Below are 19,021 nucleotides of genomic sequence, written 5' to 3' on the forward strand. Positions count from 1 at the left end.
GTTTCCACGATATTTCTTCATGAGGAGGAAAAAAAAAACAAGGAAGGTAAGTGAATATCGGCTAACTGACTAACTTTGTGCAAACGTTAGCAATATTTTCTGCTGAGATAATCTTTCCAGTTCCCATATCGTAGCTAGCCAGCTAACACAGCGAGGCAGAATGATGGAAAATCTGATGCACCGCTGCTTGTTGAAGATTCGGTTCCCAAATTAGTTCTCAAAACGGCAGCAGCAGTCCGGTGTGATGTCACATGAACCGCGAGAATAACGTGTTTAAAACGTGCGATTGTGTACCTGACGTGATATAAGCAGCATGGTAACCAGGAACAGCGTGATGTAGATGCAGCTCATAATCTGCGGCTCTTTCATCAGTCCTCCGATCTTCAGTGAATCTGTGAAGTTCTCAGTACTGCAACTAACACACACACACACACACACACACAACTGTAATTACACACATCATAAGTTCCTAACGCTAGCACATACTTCAGAGCAGAGCAGAGCAGATCTAAACGTTGTGGGCCAATTCCATGTGTGTGTGTGTGTGTGTGTGTGTACCTGTTGAGTTTATAAAGCAAGCAGCTGTACGTTTTGAACAGATCGTTCTGAGTACAGCCGATGATGATGTAATAAATGGCTGAAGCGATGAAGAGGAAGGCCATCTTCAGCTCGAAGCACACTCTCAGAAATACTCCACACACCAGTAATGTCAGGATACAGCTATACACCGAATACTGAGGAGGAATATATAAATAAACGTGCATAAACATGGCCTGAAGTACAGCCGAATCGTCGATTACGTGGTGACAGATGTTAAAAAGGTTAGAAATAAATGACGGTCTATGAAATCTAATAAGAACTCTCCTATGAGTCTCACACACACACACACACACACACACACACACACCTTTTTAATTAGTGCAGTCACTTAAACACTGTGTGGTTATGATGCGTGTCAACAGATAATAAATGTTTGTGCGTGTTCTACGTACAGGCAAGCAGAAGAGATCATTACGAAACCCGTTTATGCTGCTTTCATTTCCCCGAACATCGACAGGGTTAAAACACTGGAAGAGAATATATTTGAGTGATGAATGAATAAGTTCTGTGTAAAACCGCCGCACATTCGCCTGCACTATATGAAACGTTACTTACCAGGCTGAACAAGGCAATGATGACGATAACCGTAGTAGCGATAGTTACTAGCGGGAGACGCACAAAAGGCCTCTTGACCACGGCTTGGGACACGGCCGATAACCACTGGCAGGATTCGAACTTCTCCGGGAACAGTTTCTGGGGGGGAAAAAAAATGAGAAAAAAAAAAGAGTCTGTAAATATCTTACTTCTGTTTATACTGGGACTGAGATGTATGAATACATTACATACAATTTACATCATAGATAGACAGACAGACAGACAGACAGATAGATAGATAGATAGATAGACAAGCAGATATACAGACAGATAGATAGACAAAAAGATGTGCAGATAGACAAATAGATCCCTAGACAGGTAGAGAAATAGATAGACAGACAGACAGATAGAGGCAAACAGATAGACAGATAGATAGACAGACAAATAGATCCTTAGACAGATAGAGAGACAGATATACAGATAGAGGCAAACAGATAGACAGATAGATAGACAGACAAATAGATCCTTAGACAGATAGAGAGACAGATATACAGATAGACAAATAGATCCCTAGACAGGTAGAGAAATAGATAGACAGACAGACAGATAGAGGCAAACAGATATACAGATAGACAGATAGATAGACAGACAAAAAGATATGCAGATAGACAGATAGATAGACAGACAAATAGATCCTTAGACAGATCGAGAGAGAGATAGATAGACAGACAGATATACTGATAGACAGACAGACAAAAAGATAGACAGAGAGACAGATAGATAGACAGACAAATAGATCCTTAGACAGAGAGAGATAGACAGACAGACGGACAGACAGACAGATAGAGGCAAACAGATATACACATAGACAGATAGATAGATAGACAGACAGATAGATCTTTAGACAGACAGATAGACAGGCTGTGTGTGTGTGTGTGTTTTGAAGAAAGGGAGTGAGACCGACTCTGTAACAAATGTCAGTCTGTTTTTAGTGGTCAGTCATTCCAGACACAGTCTCCAGCCAATCAAATACAAGAAAGAACAAGTCTCATGACATTCTCCACGTAACATACAGTCTAAATGTGCTAGCATCTATGAAACCTCCAAATCTGGAAATGCATGCACACACACACACCATCATAAGCGTGTTTAAAACCGGCAGGTGCCAGCCGTTAATAACCTGAATGTGACCGGCAAAACAGATGGCAAGGGTCAGCAGTAACACACACGCCAACAACGCAAACACCAATCCCAGCTTCTTAGGTCTGAAAGAAAAAAAGCAGAGAAGCACTATGATATGCATCATATATATCATAATTATAGGATCATATATTCAGTTCTGTCCTCGTGTGTGTGTGTGTGTGTGTTTCCATCACTCACTGTTGTGTGACACACATCTGAATGATGAAGATACACAGGAAGATAAAAGTGGCACAGCTGACGTAGTACTTAAAACTAGGCATTTCTGTAGTCCTGTACTGAGAGAGGTACATAAACATGAACACGTCGTGCATTTGAGCGCAAAACAAACAGAGACTTCCTGTTCTATTTCACAGATATTCCTTCATTAGCACAAGTACAGGAAAACAAACATATATATATATATATATATATATACCGACTCAAATATCACTCATCTCACCAACTGTGGACGAGATAAAGGTTATCCAATGAGCTACAATTCCACCGTTTCCTCGGACACTGCTTTAGGAAGCTGTCGGTTATACAGCATTAATAATGAATATTCATGAATTCATTTTAATATACTATAATTAAAACAACAGTGCTGATGAATTCTGGATTCTGATCGGTCAGAAGGTGTTTATAGTACTAACACGGACTCGCGTAGCGGACGCTTCACGTAAACTCCGGCCCTTTTTTTGAACGTTTATGGCAGGAGTCTTCAGAGTCGGTGCTTCCGAACAGTCAGGGTCATAAAGCTGTGATTTTACGTTTTTTCCGATAAAGGAAAGTCTTCAGGACGAAGACTTTTCGGCTTTTGGGTGATGACAGCGACGTTTCCTGGACATTCCACAACATTAAAATGATCAAAATGCATGGCGTGATGTTCCTTAAGAAATAAAAACTTGTGGTGTAAGTGGAATAAAACACGTCAGGCTTTTTTAAACTGCATTACGTTATTATTATTATTATTATTATTTTGCGCTTGGGACACGTTGGACGTTTTCTTTGGAAAGCTGCGTGTTTGGCATTTTAATAAAAATGGTATAAATCCCCAGAGGACTGTTTTCTAAGCTCGTCAGCGAACCTCAAACATCTTCACGTACGCCGATATACGTTTGCCATTTTGCTAATCCGGTGCACGTCCGGTAAATACGGAGTGATGATGTTATTATGCCGTTATTGTGGTTGAGATGTTTACCTGTTTCTCCAGCCCGCGCTTAGTGAACCACAGAGTGAGACCAGAAATCTCCTCCGACTTCACCCACTGCCTGCACACACAAGAAACAAAACACGTGCGCTAAACGTCCGAAGTATTCCCGTTCTCGGGGGTGAGAGAATGATCGCATTACGATCGCAGATGAGGCTCACACACTACAGGCAGATCCCTGCTAAAGCGCACATGACCCCCCAAACCCTCACAAGAACGATCAAAATAAAGAAATAAATATGCAAGAACTATCGATCATGTGACTATGTAGCATGTGGCCGTTTCTGGTCGTCTGTTCTGCAAAGAGAACTGGAGCGCGAGAGAAAAAAAATGAAAAAGTAGCCGTTTTTACAGTTTTGATGTCATCGCTGCCGTCCGAAAACATGTCGGACGACACGAGACGGATATACCGTACCAAAAAAAAAGCGGAATCGCATTCCTTTATAAGACGGCGGAAATAAATAAATCGAACGCGTACGGCGATGACGAGAAAGCGAGTGAGATAGACTCACTTGCTAGAGCTCAGCTCATCGATGGTGGTGATCATCTCGTTGTGCAGCTGCTCGTCAAACTTGGTCTTCTGGGACTTATTCCTGCAGGAGACATTAGTGAAGTTAAACACTTAACATCAAAACACACACACACACACACACACACACACACACACACACACACACAGAAGAGAAGTGGGAAGTGTGTGTAGAGGTCACGGCCGTTGTCATGCTGGTTACAATCTTTAGGCCAAGCTGCCAGTGGGAGCGAGAGAACCAAGTAGTATGTGCGTGCATGTGTGTGTGTGCGCGTGTGTGTGGTGCACGTTTACACATGTAGGTGTGGCATGCAGGATGCCTTGTGTTAGTTTAAATCCCAGAAGGAGCCCTGATACAGTTTAGGAAGGAAAAGGGAGAGAAGAGAGCCATTTCCTTACACACCCACCACCCCACACACACACACACACACTTTCCCATCTTATCAACCGTGGTGCAGTAATCCTGCAGAGGAGTAAAAAGGTCCACTCTTCAGCACAGGAGTGGTTATTATAGCTCATGCTAGCCGTGGGCTCAGTAACACAGGCCGAGTGAGCGATCAGGGGGTTAGTGGTGAAACTGTGTTCCAGGCAAAACGTCTTCGGAGCCAACATGGTTCCACTCACTTATTCACGCTGAAGGGAGGGGTGGGAAAGGACAAGGACTCCTCAAGAGACTCATCAAAGCTGCACAGGGGGATAAAAGTCAACTTGAACACAACACAAAAGAGAGACAGGGAGAAAGAGCAGGATTTCCAGAGACCCGTCTGTGTGGATAATACAACGTGAACACAATTTCCATAAATCCGTTTTAAAAAAAAAAAATCTGCATCGATAGAAGAAAGGACGGAAAAGAAATCCCGACACCATGTGCTCGGCTATCACGTCTTTAGGATCGACACGTGATGCCAACGTACTCGAATTTGCTTCGGCTACCTTTTTAGAAAACGTACGGGACGACAGAAAAAAGAAGAAGAAAAGACATCGCTCGATTTCTGCCGTTCTTTCTCCCTTACCCTGCGACGGCCATTTTCTACGTAGCCGCCATTTCTGCGACGGCGCTGCAAAGCGATTGGCTCGAACGATTCCCCGGACCTGTCGTGTTGCCCGCGTGCTCCGACGTTTCTTCACTTCCTCACTCGCAACTTTACCTTCTTACCTGCTTACATGTTCTCTTCGACTCAACTCGTTACTCTGGTTTCATCTTGTCCTGTCATACGTGACGTCTTATTAAAAGGAGACGCTGGGGGGGGGGGGGGGGAATTAAGCTTGGAAAGATCACTGATGTCTCGCTAGTACAGTTAGCAAGCTAACTGTATTTTGCTAATAGCTAATACGAAGCCTGGCAAGTAGCACGGGAATCACAAAACTAAATGTATCGCCGATTAGTGTGTATTTGGGTTTAAACTAGTTAGAAGGTGATATATAGATGTATAGACGGTGTATATGGTGGTGCCTCTGGTTAGTGTGCATATCTAGTACAGCTTGCTTACGCTGCTAATTCATGTAAATACATTTTAAACAAAAATAAATCGTATACTGTAGTTAATTACTGTATGCGCTGTAGGCTATACTACTATTCTGCTATGTTGCATGGTCTCGCTATAGTATACACACAGTTATAGACACACACACATACACACACTACAGGCTCATGTACGACTCACCTCTCTGTCATTTTTAATGGCGCTGATCTCATAGGAATGTCCTGACGAGTGACAAAAAGACAAACTCTCGTTAACAATAATCAGAAAAAAAAAATCTTTCAGAATAGTGATTCACTATGCATTTGTGTGTGTGTGTGTGTGTGTGTGTGTGTGTGTGTGTGTGTGTGTTCACCTTGAAGCGGCTCTTGCTGTTCACCATAGTGTCCGTGATTAAGCCCTCTCTGTTCTGGAGATGGGAGAAGGGCTTCACGGCCCCCCACGACTCCAGGTAGCGCGTCATTCTGACGGACGCTCGCATCTTCAAACCGTCGTTCACGCGCTGCTTAGGAATGCTACGGCTGCACTGGGACGGGTCCTTAGACTGCGCGAGCACACAAAAAGGTATATTTGTTTGTTTTAGACCGAAGAGATTTGAGTCCGAATATGAGAAGAGAGTTTAGAATTTCAGCTTTCGACGTATTTTTTTTTTTTTTTTTTTTACATATTCGCTACATATATTTATACGTTGCGAAAATACTGGAACATGTGACTGACAGGCGTTTCTTGTTACCCAGGTGATTGTTAAATAGCCACTCTTGGTTTTAGCTTTCCGTTACACATTTCTTGTTAAAAAGGATAAGCCAACATGAAGATCAGAGAGCTGTCTATGGGAGAAAGAAAAAAAAACAAAAAAAAAAAAACGGGAAAATGTAAATCAGAGGCATTGCACAAACATTGGGCGTAAGCCAATACAAGAATTTGGAACGTCCTGTAAATGAAAGAAACCACCGGTGGACTGAGCAGCAGACACACCGAATGGGTCGGCCAAGGAAAACCACAGCAGCTGATGACAAACATTGTGAGAGGCTCGCCAAGTTTCAGAGGGGACTGTATAAAAAGCCAGTTGGGTTTTATCCCAAATCTAACTGGGATTTTGTATGGGAATTAATTCAATTAAAATGACTCCTGCGGAAGGCGGAAGTGAAGATGGCGGGTTTACATCCTGGGTCGCTTAAGAGATCAAACAAAAATAAATCATTACTGGAGGCATACCGGAGGAGATATGAACACACAGTGCAGTGTATTGAAGCTCGGTATAAAATTATAGGCTCAGAAGTACGCTAATGCATTTGCATAAAGAACTTTAAATGGAAATCTATAAATACTGACCCGGGGGTCTATAACCAGGTAAGTCTTGATGTTGAGCTCCTTCAGGTAAGTGTCTCTGAGGTGGCCGTTTCCTTCCTCCACCTCGTACGCTTTATTCAGATGCTTCAGAGTGGCCTCGGTGATGTGCACCCGGCTACACACACACACACACACACACACACACACACACACACATTATGCTCAAATCAATTTTTATATTTAAAATATTTGATACAAGCAATAAGCATAATCTCATCTCATCTTGCTAATTCCTGTACGTTTTAAAGTGTAACATTTCCATTTGCCGACTTATACAGGTGTTATAATAGCAGCATACCCAGGCAACCCTCCAGACTCCATGTGATTGGCCAAGGTGACGTCATGTGACCAGACGTCAAACTGCCATTTGCGTAGACCGATGACGCCGCAGAGCACGTTTCCAGAGTGCACGCCCACGCGCATGTTAATATCCACTCCTGTCGCCTCTCGAACCCGCCTGCAAAGAATGACGGGGAAATTGAATGAGTAATTTATTTCACCCAGTGTGTGTTTTTATATCCGTGTGTGTGTGTGTACTTACTTAATTGCTTCACACATGTCCAAACCCATTTTGACGCAGTTCTTGGCGTGTTTCGGTAAGGAGACGGGTAGTCCGGATACACAGTAATAACAATCACCCAGGATCTTTATCCTCATACACTCATTCTCCTACACACACACACACACACAAAATATAACAGTTCTGCAAGAGATATACGTGAGCACTGCTGAACGATACGTCATTTCAACATACATGCAAAAAAAAAAAAAAAAAAAGTGATCAAACACTATTATTAAAAAACGAATTCATTGCTAATGAACAAAACAGGTATTTTATTTAACAGGTAGAGTTTTGAAAATCACTCACTTTGGCAATCTGGTCAAATTTTCCAAAGAGTTCATTCAGCATGATCACCAGCTCTTTGGGAGAACAGTCGCTGGCTAAACGAGTGAAACCAACAATGTCTGCATACAGGATGCTGAGATAGAGAAGTTAAAAGTTATAAACGTAGAGAGGAACTAAGACGTATATAGTTATATATAAAATATATCTATATGGGGGGAAAAAAAAAGAATAATAAGTAAAAAGTAGAGATGGCACGATACCACGTTTTCGATTCCAATACCGATATTGAAAACATCCAGCGTAGTTTTCTTTAAAAACTTCACAATGAACCTCTTTCACACAAACATGACCGTTTTTGTAAATATAATAAATATACTAAGCATATACATATATATAGTTCCAAAAATACATTTCTTTTCCAAATCCAACTATTATAAAAGGTGCAAACATTCACCGATGCTCAAGAAGGCAACACGATACATTAAGAGACAGGGGGGTGTAAACTTTTGATCAGGATGATATTTTGTTCAAAGATATTATTTCTTTCAATTAGTACCACCCTTCAGAAGCGACATAAGATATTTACATGTTTTGCAAAAGACAAAAACAACGACAATTTACATCCTGTTCAAAAGTTTACACGCCCCCCCCCCCCCCCGCCGCAGGACTAAATAAAAACAAAGTGCAAACAAAATGCAATTTTTTATGATCCCTCTTTTTTTTTAAAAAAAAAAAATTATGAACATTTTGCTTATAAACTTATGACCGACTGTAAATACAATCAAATCGATCACAATAACAAATCTCTTTATACGTAAACATTTCCAGTTCAAAAAAATACATTTCTTTTCCAAATCCACTTCCAATCTTCGCCATTTGTGACAGGATCCGATATCCAGCTCGATTCGATTTGGTTTTATTTCTAAAGAGCTTTTAACAACGGACATTTTCACAAAGCAGCTTTACAGAAATCCGGATACGGATTAAAATTCCTCCGTTATGTTTTCTCTGCTATCCGATCCACCACTTCTTCCCGGTACGGACGCTTTCCGATACCGCCTATCGGACTGGTGCCAACTCTAGCCTTAAATAATAAATATGTGTGTTCAACATGTTTTTGTCCATCATAAGGCAAAACTGCGAGCCGATTTTGTATGACGAGCCGAAAACAGACCAATCAGACGTTGCCTCGTGATGTTGATATCAATATGTGCGTTCACGATCGCATAGCTCACTTTAAAAACTCTTTTCAATAAACATTCCTTTTATAATTACAGTGAAAGTCTGATTTAAAAAGTACTGCCGGATTTAAGTTCGAAAGTGTCGTGCAAAATGTATAATACTTTGAGGAGTAATTTTTATTTTTTTTTTCTCCTTACATAACCGAAAACTCTTAGGCATTTCAGTGGAGTATCGCACACATTTATATGGAAATTACACACTTGATGGATTACACGATGGTTTAGGACTACAATTACTATGTCAGCTTTAGGGCCGTAATTGCAGTTTCGCACTCAAGTCTCCATCAGGGAACAGACAAAAACTTCTACAAAATAGACTTCATGTGAAAACAATAAAGAATTTTGGGGTTTGGGATTTAGGGTTCAGGGCTTAATCGGTGTTCAAAACAGTGTTACTATGAATATACACTTTAATACACTGAAAGAGACACACTATTAGCATCACATAAAAAAATTATATATATTTCACTCTACCCACGTTTTACATCATTTCTTCCTACATTCTTTTGAGTGTCCATGGAATAAAATAAAATATTACATGCCACGAGTGTACCAATAGTTGCTGCAAGCCTTGTAAGAATCGACCAATCGGTGTGCGAGAAGGCGAGAATTAAAGCGAGGGGTTAAAGCGATGCAAACATGCGCACACACGATGCGATATTAGACCGTAAGCACATCGTAATGAAACTAAAGCCGAATCCCGGACATTTTCTCAAATTTAGAAATCCCACGTCCGGGAAAAAGACAACGTATGGTCACCGTAAGTTAAGGTTTCTTCCTCGTATCGTCTCAGGGAGTTTTTTTTTTAATCGCCACCATCACCTCTGGCTTGCTCATTAGGGATAACTTAAAATTTATATCCTGAATTGACATGTTTGCGTCAAGCTGCTTTGTGACAATGTCCATCGTTAAAAGCGCTATACAAATAAAACTCAACCGAATCGAACTTAACAGCGTGCTTGAAATAGAGAGATCACTTCGACAAGTCAAACCAGAAATGTCTGCATTAAAGGGCGATGAAATGGAGAAGAAGAAACGCCACTCAGTTTCAATGACGCTTATAGTATATACGCAAAGATGATCGATTCACTAGACCAAATCGGATATTATTAAACAGGACATGCTTATGACATGAACCAGCAGGTGGCCATTCATGTAATCCAGGTTCTCTGAAACAATGAACATGCCAGCTGAATCATTCAAGCATCCATCCATCCATCTGCTGTACCGCTTATCCTACAGGGTCGGAGAACCTGGAGCCTATCACAGGGAGCATGGGGCACAAGGCAGGGGTTCATCCTGGACGGGGTGCCAATCTATCGCAGGGCGTTCGATCATCATATACAGTAATATCCTCTGAAAGACGTTCGTGCACAACACAAGAGATCCGAGAGCAGATTATTTTGTCCAGCAATCGTACATTCGAGTTAGAATCGAATTAATAACGAATAATATCTTTTTCTAAAACTATTCTCACTTAAACGTCCTCTTAAATGTTTCTAGCACAGTTTGAAAGAAGATGGTGAGGTGGGAGTTAGCGCAATAAGGGTTTTGGACTGATAGCTCTGACAGTTTCCCAGATTAACGCAGGAGTGAACTTGAGCCGATTCCAGCTCCTCTAACCGGCCCCAAGAGTCTCCAAAGGCTGTTAAAGAGCAATCCTTTTATACGATCCTTATATAATCCTTCAGTCTGACAGCAGAAATATGTGGCGGTGTCTGATTGTGGTCGCCGTGCCAAGTCACAGTGTTTGGCTTGGAGTCCGGTCGAAGGAAAACTTTTCCTCACGGGTCTCCGTTTAAAATTCTTCCTCACACTCACACAACACTTGCTTTTTTTTTTTTTTGCTGTCGTTTTATAAACCATCTCCAAATTTTCAGAGCAATCTGCTAATGTGCGCTCGATGACGTACACTCATGACCTTCTACTAGTTGTGCGTCAGTGGGTACGGAAACTAATTCAATACACGATTCAATACGTGTCAATTCAAAGCCGTTTCGCTCGTATGAGACGATTCAAGGCTGTATGGAGTGGTTGAAAAGCCTTTTGAGGTGACGGGATGAACGAGCGTGGTTACGCAATCGCATTTAATATTGAAGGTCAGCACTGCAACGATAAAAAGTGTGTACCGAGACGTGCGTCTAAACTCAAATCTAAACTAAATAGCACAAATACTTTTTAACTATTATTTCATTGTCAACTGATACATAAAAAAAAAAAAAATTGTTTTTCCCCATGTTTGGAAACTCCTCATCCTGACTAAAAGCGCTAAGCTATCGCTCAGTTTGAAATGTTTTAGTCATCTTATCAAACAGCTGATTCATGTACCGCTATAAAGTGAATATAAACTAACTTTTTTTTTTTTTTCCGCCTGTAGGAAGTATATATATCGCCACGTTAACAAACGAACAGCTCTTAAAACAGATCGCTCTCGCGGGTCAGCGAGTGTAAAATGAAAATATCAGACCTCCAAACAAATCCTGCATTGTTGGTGTACGCGCCCAGGTGCTGTGGAATCACGTGTGCGTGTACGCACGAGCTTCAGAGATATATTAGCGAATACAGAGTAGTCTGTTGAAGCTTCATGCTTCACTAAATAGATTACAGCTTCTAATTATAAAACCGAAAAAGGACCAGATGTTAGAAGCACGGAACGCGAGAAATTAAACGCATAATCAAAACAGCCTGTGTGAGAAAAGTTGATGTCATTACGATCGTCTATATAGAATAGAATAGAATAGAATAGAGACTAGCGTCGGAGAAGGTATTAAAACGCCCCTTCTTGCCTCGCAGGTTTCTCCCTTATATCATTAGGACGATCGGGTCATTTCTATCCATGTAGGCCACTCGGGTGCTTCCAAGTCACGTCGAGACCGGACTCCTACGGCTCACGGTCCGACCGCTGCGAACGATCCGGATCCATCATGCAGCTCTACACGTTCTCCCACGAGTTCTCCCACAACACTCCCTCCACTGGCTTCCTGTAGCTGCCCACATCAGATTTTTTTTTTTACAAACGAAACAAAAACAGAACACCTACAGTAAATTAGCGCGCTTAAACACACCCTGTTCTGCACCACGCTCCCTCCGAGACTCTAGCGCGGCTCGATCGGACCCCCACCGTCCCTCGAGGTACAAGGAAGACATGCATCGAAGGCTCTTCGGTGTACTTTCAAACCTTGTTGTACATACAAGATATATATATTTTTTTTATGAAAGTCAAAATGACGCATTGTGACGACCCGGACAACCGGAACGGCCTTGTAACCAGGAAGTAACACTACAAAACGTTCGCTTCCATGGTTCGCATGCTCAAACTTAAGCAAGATGTACAGTACTGTATAGCTTTCATTTCCTGAAAATACACAACAACCCACACAGCTGCTCTCAGAGAGCCTGGTGGAGCTACAGTGAGGATATACTGTATTTATACATATATATATATATATATATATATAAAAATCAAGATCATGATTCTTGTAGCTGCTGATGCAGGAGATGTATGCGTGCACGTGAATTTTTACCTGACGTTCTCGTGCCTCTTGACGTAGAGACTGTGGAAGTTATTGTCTTTGACCAGCCGCTGCTGTGCCTCCTTATCTTTGCATTTACAGCGCTCCATTATGGCCAGCTTCATCTCCATCGAAATATATACAGGCAGAACTGACTGCAACAGATTCTCCTAAAACACACACACACACACACACACATTATACATGGTGGTAAATGACTGTCAAATTATTATTATTATTTTTTTTTAAAGTACAGCCATATTGACCATTTTCAGAGTGGACGTGTAACTCTTCGTACAAATACATTCATATGCAAAACGTTCTTCGTCCAGAACACCTTCCTGTAGCACGGGAACTTCACTCATGAATATTAGAACATTAATGCGGTGCAAAGTCGTATGAAAAGAGAACGCAATTTTCTTAAAACTCTTTAAGAGTTCGAAGGTGTTCCCTTCATGCGGTCACGCTATATAGGCCGTGCATTTAAAAGAAATCATGCAATTAAAGGAAAAGGGAAGCGTGTCATATCACGCGAGCAAGCGCTCCCCGCTAATCTCTTACATCTCAACTGAACTCATCTCATCTACATCTCGAGCTAGCGAAACCTTTCATCATTCGCAGGCTACGTGACTGGAGATGGAGGCGATGAAAATCTACCGTCGTCTTTCGATAACGTAAGGCCCTCCGTAATAAAACAATCGCACGTCTCCTCAGACGTGGTGACGTAAATCGTGAATTTACAAATCCTCATATCCTGGCAAACGCTAATATAAAGTGATGCTCTGTACCAGCGGTTTGCTTGCACAGTTGCATCGTTCTTTACTGTAATTACTTGTATTTTGTCTTTCTAACAAGCACCTGCATAATTATAGTACATATAAAGAAGGACATTCCAAAAAAAAACCCTCGTTCACGTCCATCTCAGATAGACGTCTTTTAAAAACAAAGCGCAAGAGCTGATTTCCAACTGAGGAGAACAATTTTCTCTGCTGCAACCAAACTGATCATCAAAACCTGCTGCTCAGGATGAGGAAAAACGAGCCACACTACCAGAATATCCACATATTGCACGTATCAAGGAGGATTGAGCAAATACATCGAACCAAAAACTATGTAGAACCCAAAAAAAAAAAAACAGATGTTCCATGGAACCAAATAGGATCGTACACCCGTCGCATTTAGAGAACCGTTCGTCATTAAAGATCGATTAACCAGCAAAGGCGACTAAATACAGTGTACCACTGCCCCCCTAATCCTGACTGAATACAGCTCTAGACACTACTGGTAGAGCGGGTTGTCCGCTAATCGTAGGGTTGGAGGTTCGATTCCCGGCCCGCGTGACTCCACATGCCGAAGTGTCCTTGAGCAAGACGCTGAACCCCGAGTTGCTCCCGATGTCAAGTTAGCGCCTTGCATGGCAGCTCTGCTACCACTGGTGTGTGAGTGTGTGTGAATGGGTGAATGAGAACCAGTGTAAAGCGCTTTGTAGAACCGCTAAGCTTAAAAAAGCGCTATACAAGTGCCGACCATTTACACTGTCGTACGTTCAGACAGAATATAAGCAATGATTGGTACTATTTAAATTTGTAGCTCATGAATAATTAAAATGTCTCTATCATCTGTTCTTACAGAGAGATCGTATGCACCATGATACTGAACACACAGTGTGCTGAAAACTATTTTTCAGAAGTTTTATGTAGCAGACGTTACTCTAGTCACTAATCCAGCTCACGCTCTACCTGATACACAAACAAACCAATAACAACAACAACAACGACGACGAGTGGGCGGTTCCTTAGCTTATGTTTCCTCCTTGATTTGTTCAGCAACACCAAAACTTGGGCTGACGACAAGGAGGAGCTTAAAAAATTCAACGTGTTATATGGAACTTAAACCATTATATTTTATCATGTTCTACATAGGTTACAGGCTATTTGTAAAAAAAATTTTTAAAAAATCATAATAAATGACTATCGTACCTTTAAAAACATGAAAAATAATCACAATAATATCCTGGCTCATGATCCAGCATGAAAAAAAAAATCATATATATGATATGATATTTTTGCCAGATTCCCCCCCCTCTCTAATTTAAATAATAAATACAAGACATGATCATTCCCTTTTTATCAAATTCTTTTCAAACTCTCTTTCTTTCCTATCTTGCATTCTTTCTCGTTCTCTCTCTCTGTATCTCTCTCTTTCTTTAAAGCAGAGTTAAGGCTCTGAAGGTAACCGTAAACCAGCAGATCTTATCCTTCAGGAGAACAGAGGTTGACACATCCTCTCTCTCCTCTCCACATTCCCCCACCCCCCCCCCCACACAATCTACACTGTGGGTTTATATGAGGTGGAAGAGTAAATGTACAGCGTTCTATACATGTAGAAATGGCAGAAACGGAAAACTCGAGTCCGGTGGAACGCATTCCCGTTGTCCAGAGCACAAGTTCAGTATGACGGGATGCTGAAACGAGAAGCTGGAGGACACCATTTCATTTCAGTTGAAAACCAGCAGATCTATATAACAAGAGTCTTGTTATTATGGACCAGCAAACTAAAAGTATATGAAATTCAACATATATTACAACATTAATGTTCGTATACGCCATTACTTTCAAGCATTTTTCGAGCCAATATGGAGTACTAAGTGCTTAACAGATATAGAATATTATATATATACATACATACATACATACATACATACACACACACTGCTACAAGCCTAACAGAAGATGGTCAACACGTTCAATTTTGAGTTCCGGTAAAGAGGGATGAGTCAAGACCAGAGCATTTCCTCTCTCTCTAGCGAACCGTCGCTGTTTATTTTCACAGAGGAGAGTCTTAGTTCGCTATAAAGGCCAAATTGCACATCCCATCCAACTAAATATAATCCAGACCTTCGGTATCTGGCTCCACACAGGCAAATATTTAAATCGAGAGTTAGTCCTTTTAGAAAGCTAGACATGACGATGTTTATTTGACTGTTAAAATAACTGTTTCACAGCCAAGGAGATGCATCATGTCACGTTCGTCCAGCACGCAAACGATGTTGTTTCCTGTGAAAATCAGGGCGTGAAAATCAACTCGCCCAACTCTCAGACGTGGGTAAAATTTGCCACCGTCAGTCAGCTTATACCAGGTAACGTTATACCGCTCTCAAAATATTTACTTATTATATTTTTACGCCATTTTTGTACAAAGGCTCCAGAAGACATTTAATAAAGCTTTGACGCTTTATGAGGGCGGTACGACGGGGTCCCTGATTCGGTCCTGAGCCTGGGTTTCCTCTCCGTATGGAGATTCAGGAAACACGTGCAAATCCACACAAATGCCTCTTGAAGATGAGACAGAAGTAGAAATTAGATTTATTTTGTCTTATAATTGAATTGCCTTTGTTATGAAAAGGTTAACATCCCTACGCCTACGCAGCAACTACGACCTCCAGCTAGAGGATAAATATTTACACCACCGTTCTGGGCGAAAAGGGATTTTATTAGACGTGGTTTAATAACAATGCATAAATAGAGCTTTTATTGCTCTGGCGTGTGTGTAAACTACTGTAGCGGTACAGAATTCTCAGCCGGCGAGCACAACGGACCAGGACGATTCATCGAGATCCTCGCTCGAGTTTCTTTTTTTTTTTTTGGAGCAGTTAGTCGATGGTGTATTTTATTTATACGCGTGAATACTGTAGTGGCGGTGCGAGTACCATGAAAAAAAGTGCAGCCTGTGTGTAGGGTGTGTGTGTGTGTGTGTGTGTGTGTGTGTGTGTACACCGTACCTGCTGCCTCTTCTCGATCTCCAGTTTCATACGGATGCCGAGGCAGCGCAGTGTGTCCTGGAAAGTCTGCTTGAGTGCTTTCTCCATTAGAACCTTATGAAACGCTCCCACTACACTCCCACACACAAACACCACCGCGTTCGACACGAGCTGGAGAGAGAGAGAGAGAGAGAGAGAGAGAGAGAGAGAGAGAGAGAGAGAGAGAGAGAGAGAGATGGAAAGCCAGATTTCTACATGTGCCATTACAAAGTTTTATGAATGTACAGTGTGTCCCAAAGATAATAGGGTGGTTTGTCTGGGTTGTTTCCCCAGTTTACACTCTGAAATCCAGGACAAACTGAAGATTAGTTGAAACAAAATGTTATGGTTGGATATAGAACGTGGAAATTGACAGAATGTCGAACAACTGATGTACAGAGTGTCCGAAAAGTCAGGAAGCAACGAGAGTAACTTTATTATTTACAAACATACGATCTACGTGTTCATCCTCACGCATCTTCTCCCCAGCTGCGTCATGTTTTTGTGGATTCTGCTCAACATATCGTAGTTCCATTTGGTTCCTGACTTTTCCGACACCCTGCATTTACACCTTTAAATCTTCTATTACTTCTGGGACACGTTGCTCTTTCGCGCTCAAGCATCACTAGGTATTCATCATATTTCTGAAACGTATTAACGTAATCCAAAAATAAATAAATAAATAAATAAATAAATAAATAGAATCTCTCTCACAGCTCTCGGTCAGTTATCGGTGGCTTACCTGACTGGTGAGGTTAGGCCTCGGGAGCTCAGACTTGAAGTGCACCGACAGGACAATAATGTGAGAGAGGGAGGAGACGATGCTGAGGATGACGGCGTACCACATCTGGAAGGGGAGTAACGTGAACACCGTGATGATGATGAAGAGGAAGAAGGGCACCTAAACAGGGGAGAAGGAACGAATCACGGCTGAGGCGGCGTCGTTTCAAAACATCAGCTTAAATTCGGTCACGCGAAGTATTGACTTTGTTTAAAAACAGTCCTGTGAAAAAGTATTTGCTCCCTCCTGACTTTTTGCATATTTGTCACGTTAAACGGCTTCTGATCCGCATACGAAACAGAATACAAGACAAGGAGAATATGTTGAAAGAAAAAAAATGTTGTTAAATGATTGTTTCATTTATTTGGGGGGGGGGAAGGGTTATGCAACCCTTATATCACCCATGTGAAAAAGTAATTCCTCCATAAACGTAAGAGCCGAACGTTGTGCCATCTTCAGAAGGAACAATTGCAACCAGACGCTTCTGTTGACAGGAGAATTTTTCGCACACTCTTCTTTGCTGAATTGCTGTAATTCAGCCACATTGGAAGGCTTTCGAGTCCGCTTTAGCTCCTCCCACAGCTTCTCAACGGGCTTCAAGTCAGGACCGTGACTAGGCCGTTCTCAAAAACCTGAACCTTTCCAGCCATTCAGAGGAGAACTCTGTTGCTTTGTCTTTCCTCAGGTGGTCTTGTATTAGATTTTGATTGAAAATCTGAAGGCAAATACTTTTTCCTCAGAACTGTAGAAAATACTTGTAAATGTCGAAACGTTTATTTATTAGATCATGCTGCTCATTTAGTTTCTTCAGTTTGATCAAATTCTGTAAATACATTTTTGTGTTTTTTTTTGTTTTTTATACAGCAGTTAAAGTCATGTATAGATTTAGGATCAAGTGTAGAAAATTCTTATTACATACAGTTATGCGTGTGTGTTAGTTACCTGGTCCCAAGGAAAAATGGGCTCTGTGCAATAGATGAAAGTAAATCCCATGGTGAGGTGTGTAGCCCACACCACCAGACCCAACAGCGTGGTCCATTTCTGAGCGAGCGCCTCGGTACAGACCAGCACAAACACGGCCAGGAACACAAACAGCGCGCCGCTAACCACGGCCACAAACGCTACATGGTTGGGCACATTCTAAACCACACGCAAACACAAACATAAAGAGTGATTAATTGACATTCACATTTTTAATGTAGTATACCACACACACACACAAAATGACTCTTCAGCCCTAATGTGTCCAAGTGGTCATGAGATCCAGACCTCACCGTGGATCAGATTAGTAAATCAATATTTTGTGACTACAACATAGGAAAAATCCCCCATGAGCAACTTTAATATTAATCCATTTTTTTTGTTTAAATGTTTTCCTAGTACATTACTCACAATGCCGTTCATCTACCTTCTCGAGCTCTCTTCGTACTGCTAATACTTAGAAAGGAAGATTTAAAACACACTAGATGTTTTGCAAATGTACACGACGGAGTCAATTAAAAGCTCTACATCATGCTGCATTGTTCGTTACTGCATGCAGGGGGTCACTTATATAAAACTATAATCCTGTTATACATGTGATCCTTTAGAACGTCTAACTACGTGGGCTAAGAATTTGAACAGTTCAAGCACTCTTGATGCACTTACACCCCAAACGCCCGACTTTTATTCTCTCCATATTTTATGGGAAACACATCATTTATTACATACACAGATTCCCTTTCTCATATGGATAGACCACTAATGACTTACACAAACCCCGAACACACGGCTATGAAAGTGTGAATGATGGGAATGCTTTTGTGCATCATTCGCACTCGAGCTGTAATAACATTTACTCAGGTTTCTTACGATTTATATACCGGGAAGGAGAAGTTTCCTTGGTGAAAACGTCTCGCGTACGTCCACGTGGGAGAAGGAAAGAATAGTTCGTGTACAATAGCAGGAAAAAGTGC

General features: G+C 41.5%; 1 protein-coding gene across 4 annotated transcripts in view; it reads right to left on the reverse strand.

Annotated features, from left to right (window-relative positions):
- Positions 1–19,021, reverse strand: part of adcy7 (adenylate cyclase 7) — a 69,007-nt gene that overhangs the window by 5,846 nt on the left and 44,140 nt on the right. For 3 of the 4 annotated variants that reach the window (XM_053616926.1, XM_053616927.1, XM_053616925.1), the window contains 19 exons: positions 18,009–18,206; positions 17,028–17,186; positions 16,268–16,417; positions 12,499–12,656; positions 7,755–7,866; positions 7,428–7,555; positions 7,185–7,343; positions 6,869–7,001; positions 5,892–6,080; positions 5,720–5,760; positions 4,680–4,739; positions 4,039–4,119; positions 3,518–3,587; positions 2,515–2,612; positions 2,315–2,399; positions 1,156–1,293; positions 993–1,067; positions 559–734; positions 295–415 (listed from right to left, as the gene is read on the reverse strand). In XM_053616926.1, the coding sequence (XP_053472901.1) occupies positions 295–415; positions 559–734; positions 993–1,067; positions 1,156–1,293; positions 2,315–2,399; positions 2,515–2,612; positions 3,518–3,587; positions 4,039–4,119; positions 4,680–4,739; positions 5,720–5,760; positions 5,892–6,080; positions 6,869–7,001; positions 7,185–7,343; positions 7,428–7,555; positions 7,755–7,866; positions 12,499–12,656; positions 16,268–16,417; positions 17,028–17,186; positions 18,009–18,206 (2,331 nt within the window). The remainder of the gene's footprint in view (positions 1–294; positions 416–558; positions 735–992; positions 1,068–1,155; positions 1,294–2,314; positions 2,400–2,514; positions 2,613–3,517; positions 3,588–4,038; positions 4,120–4,679; positions 4,740–5,719; positions 5,761–5,891; positions 6,081–6,868; positions 7,002–7,184; positions 7,344–7,427; positions 7,556–7,754; positions 7,867–12,498; positions 12,657–16,267; positions 16,418–17,027; positions 17,187–18,008; positions 18,207–19,021) is intronic. The other variant, XM_053616928.1, reaches the window with a different exon arrangement.

Source organism: Ictalurus furcatus, chromosome 27, assembly GCF_023375685.1.
Source record: "Ictalurus furcatus strain D&B chromosome 27, Billie_1.0, whole genome shotgun sequence".
Classification (NCBI taxonomy): Eukaryota; Metazoa; Chordata; class Actinopteri; order Siluriformes; family Ictaluridae; genus Ictalurus; species Ictalurus furcatus.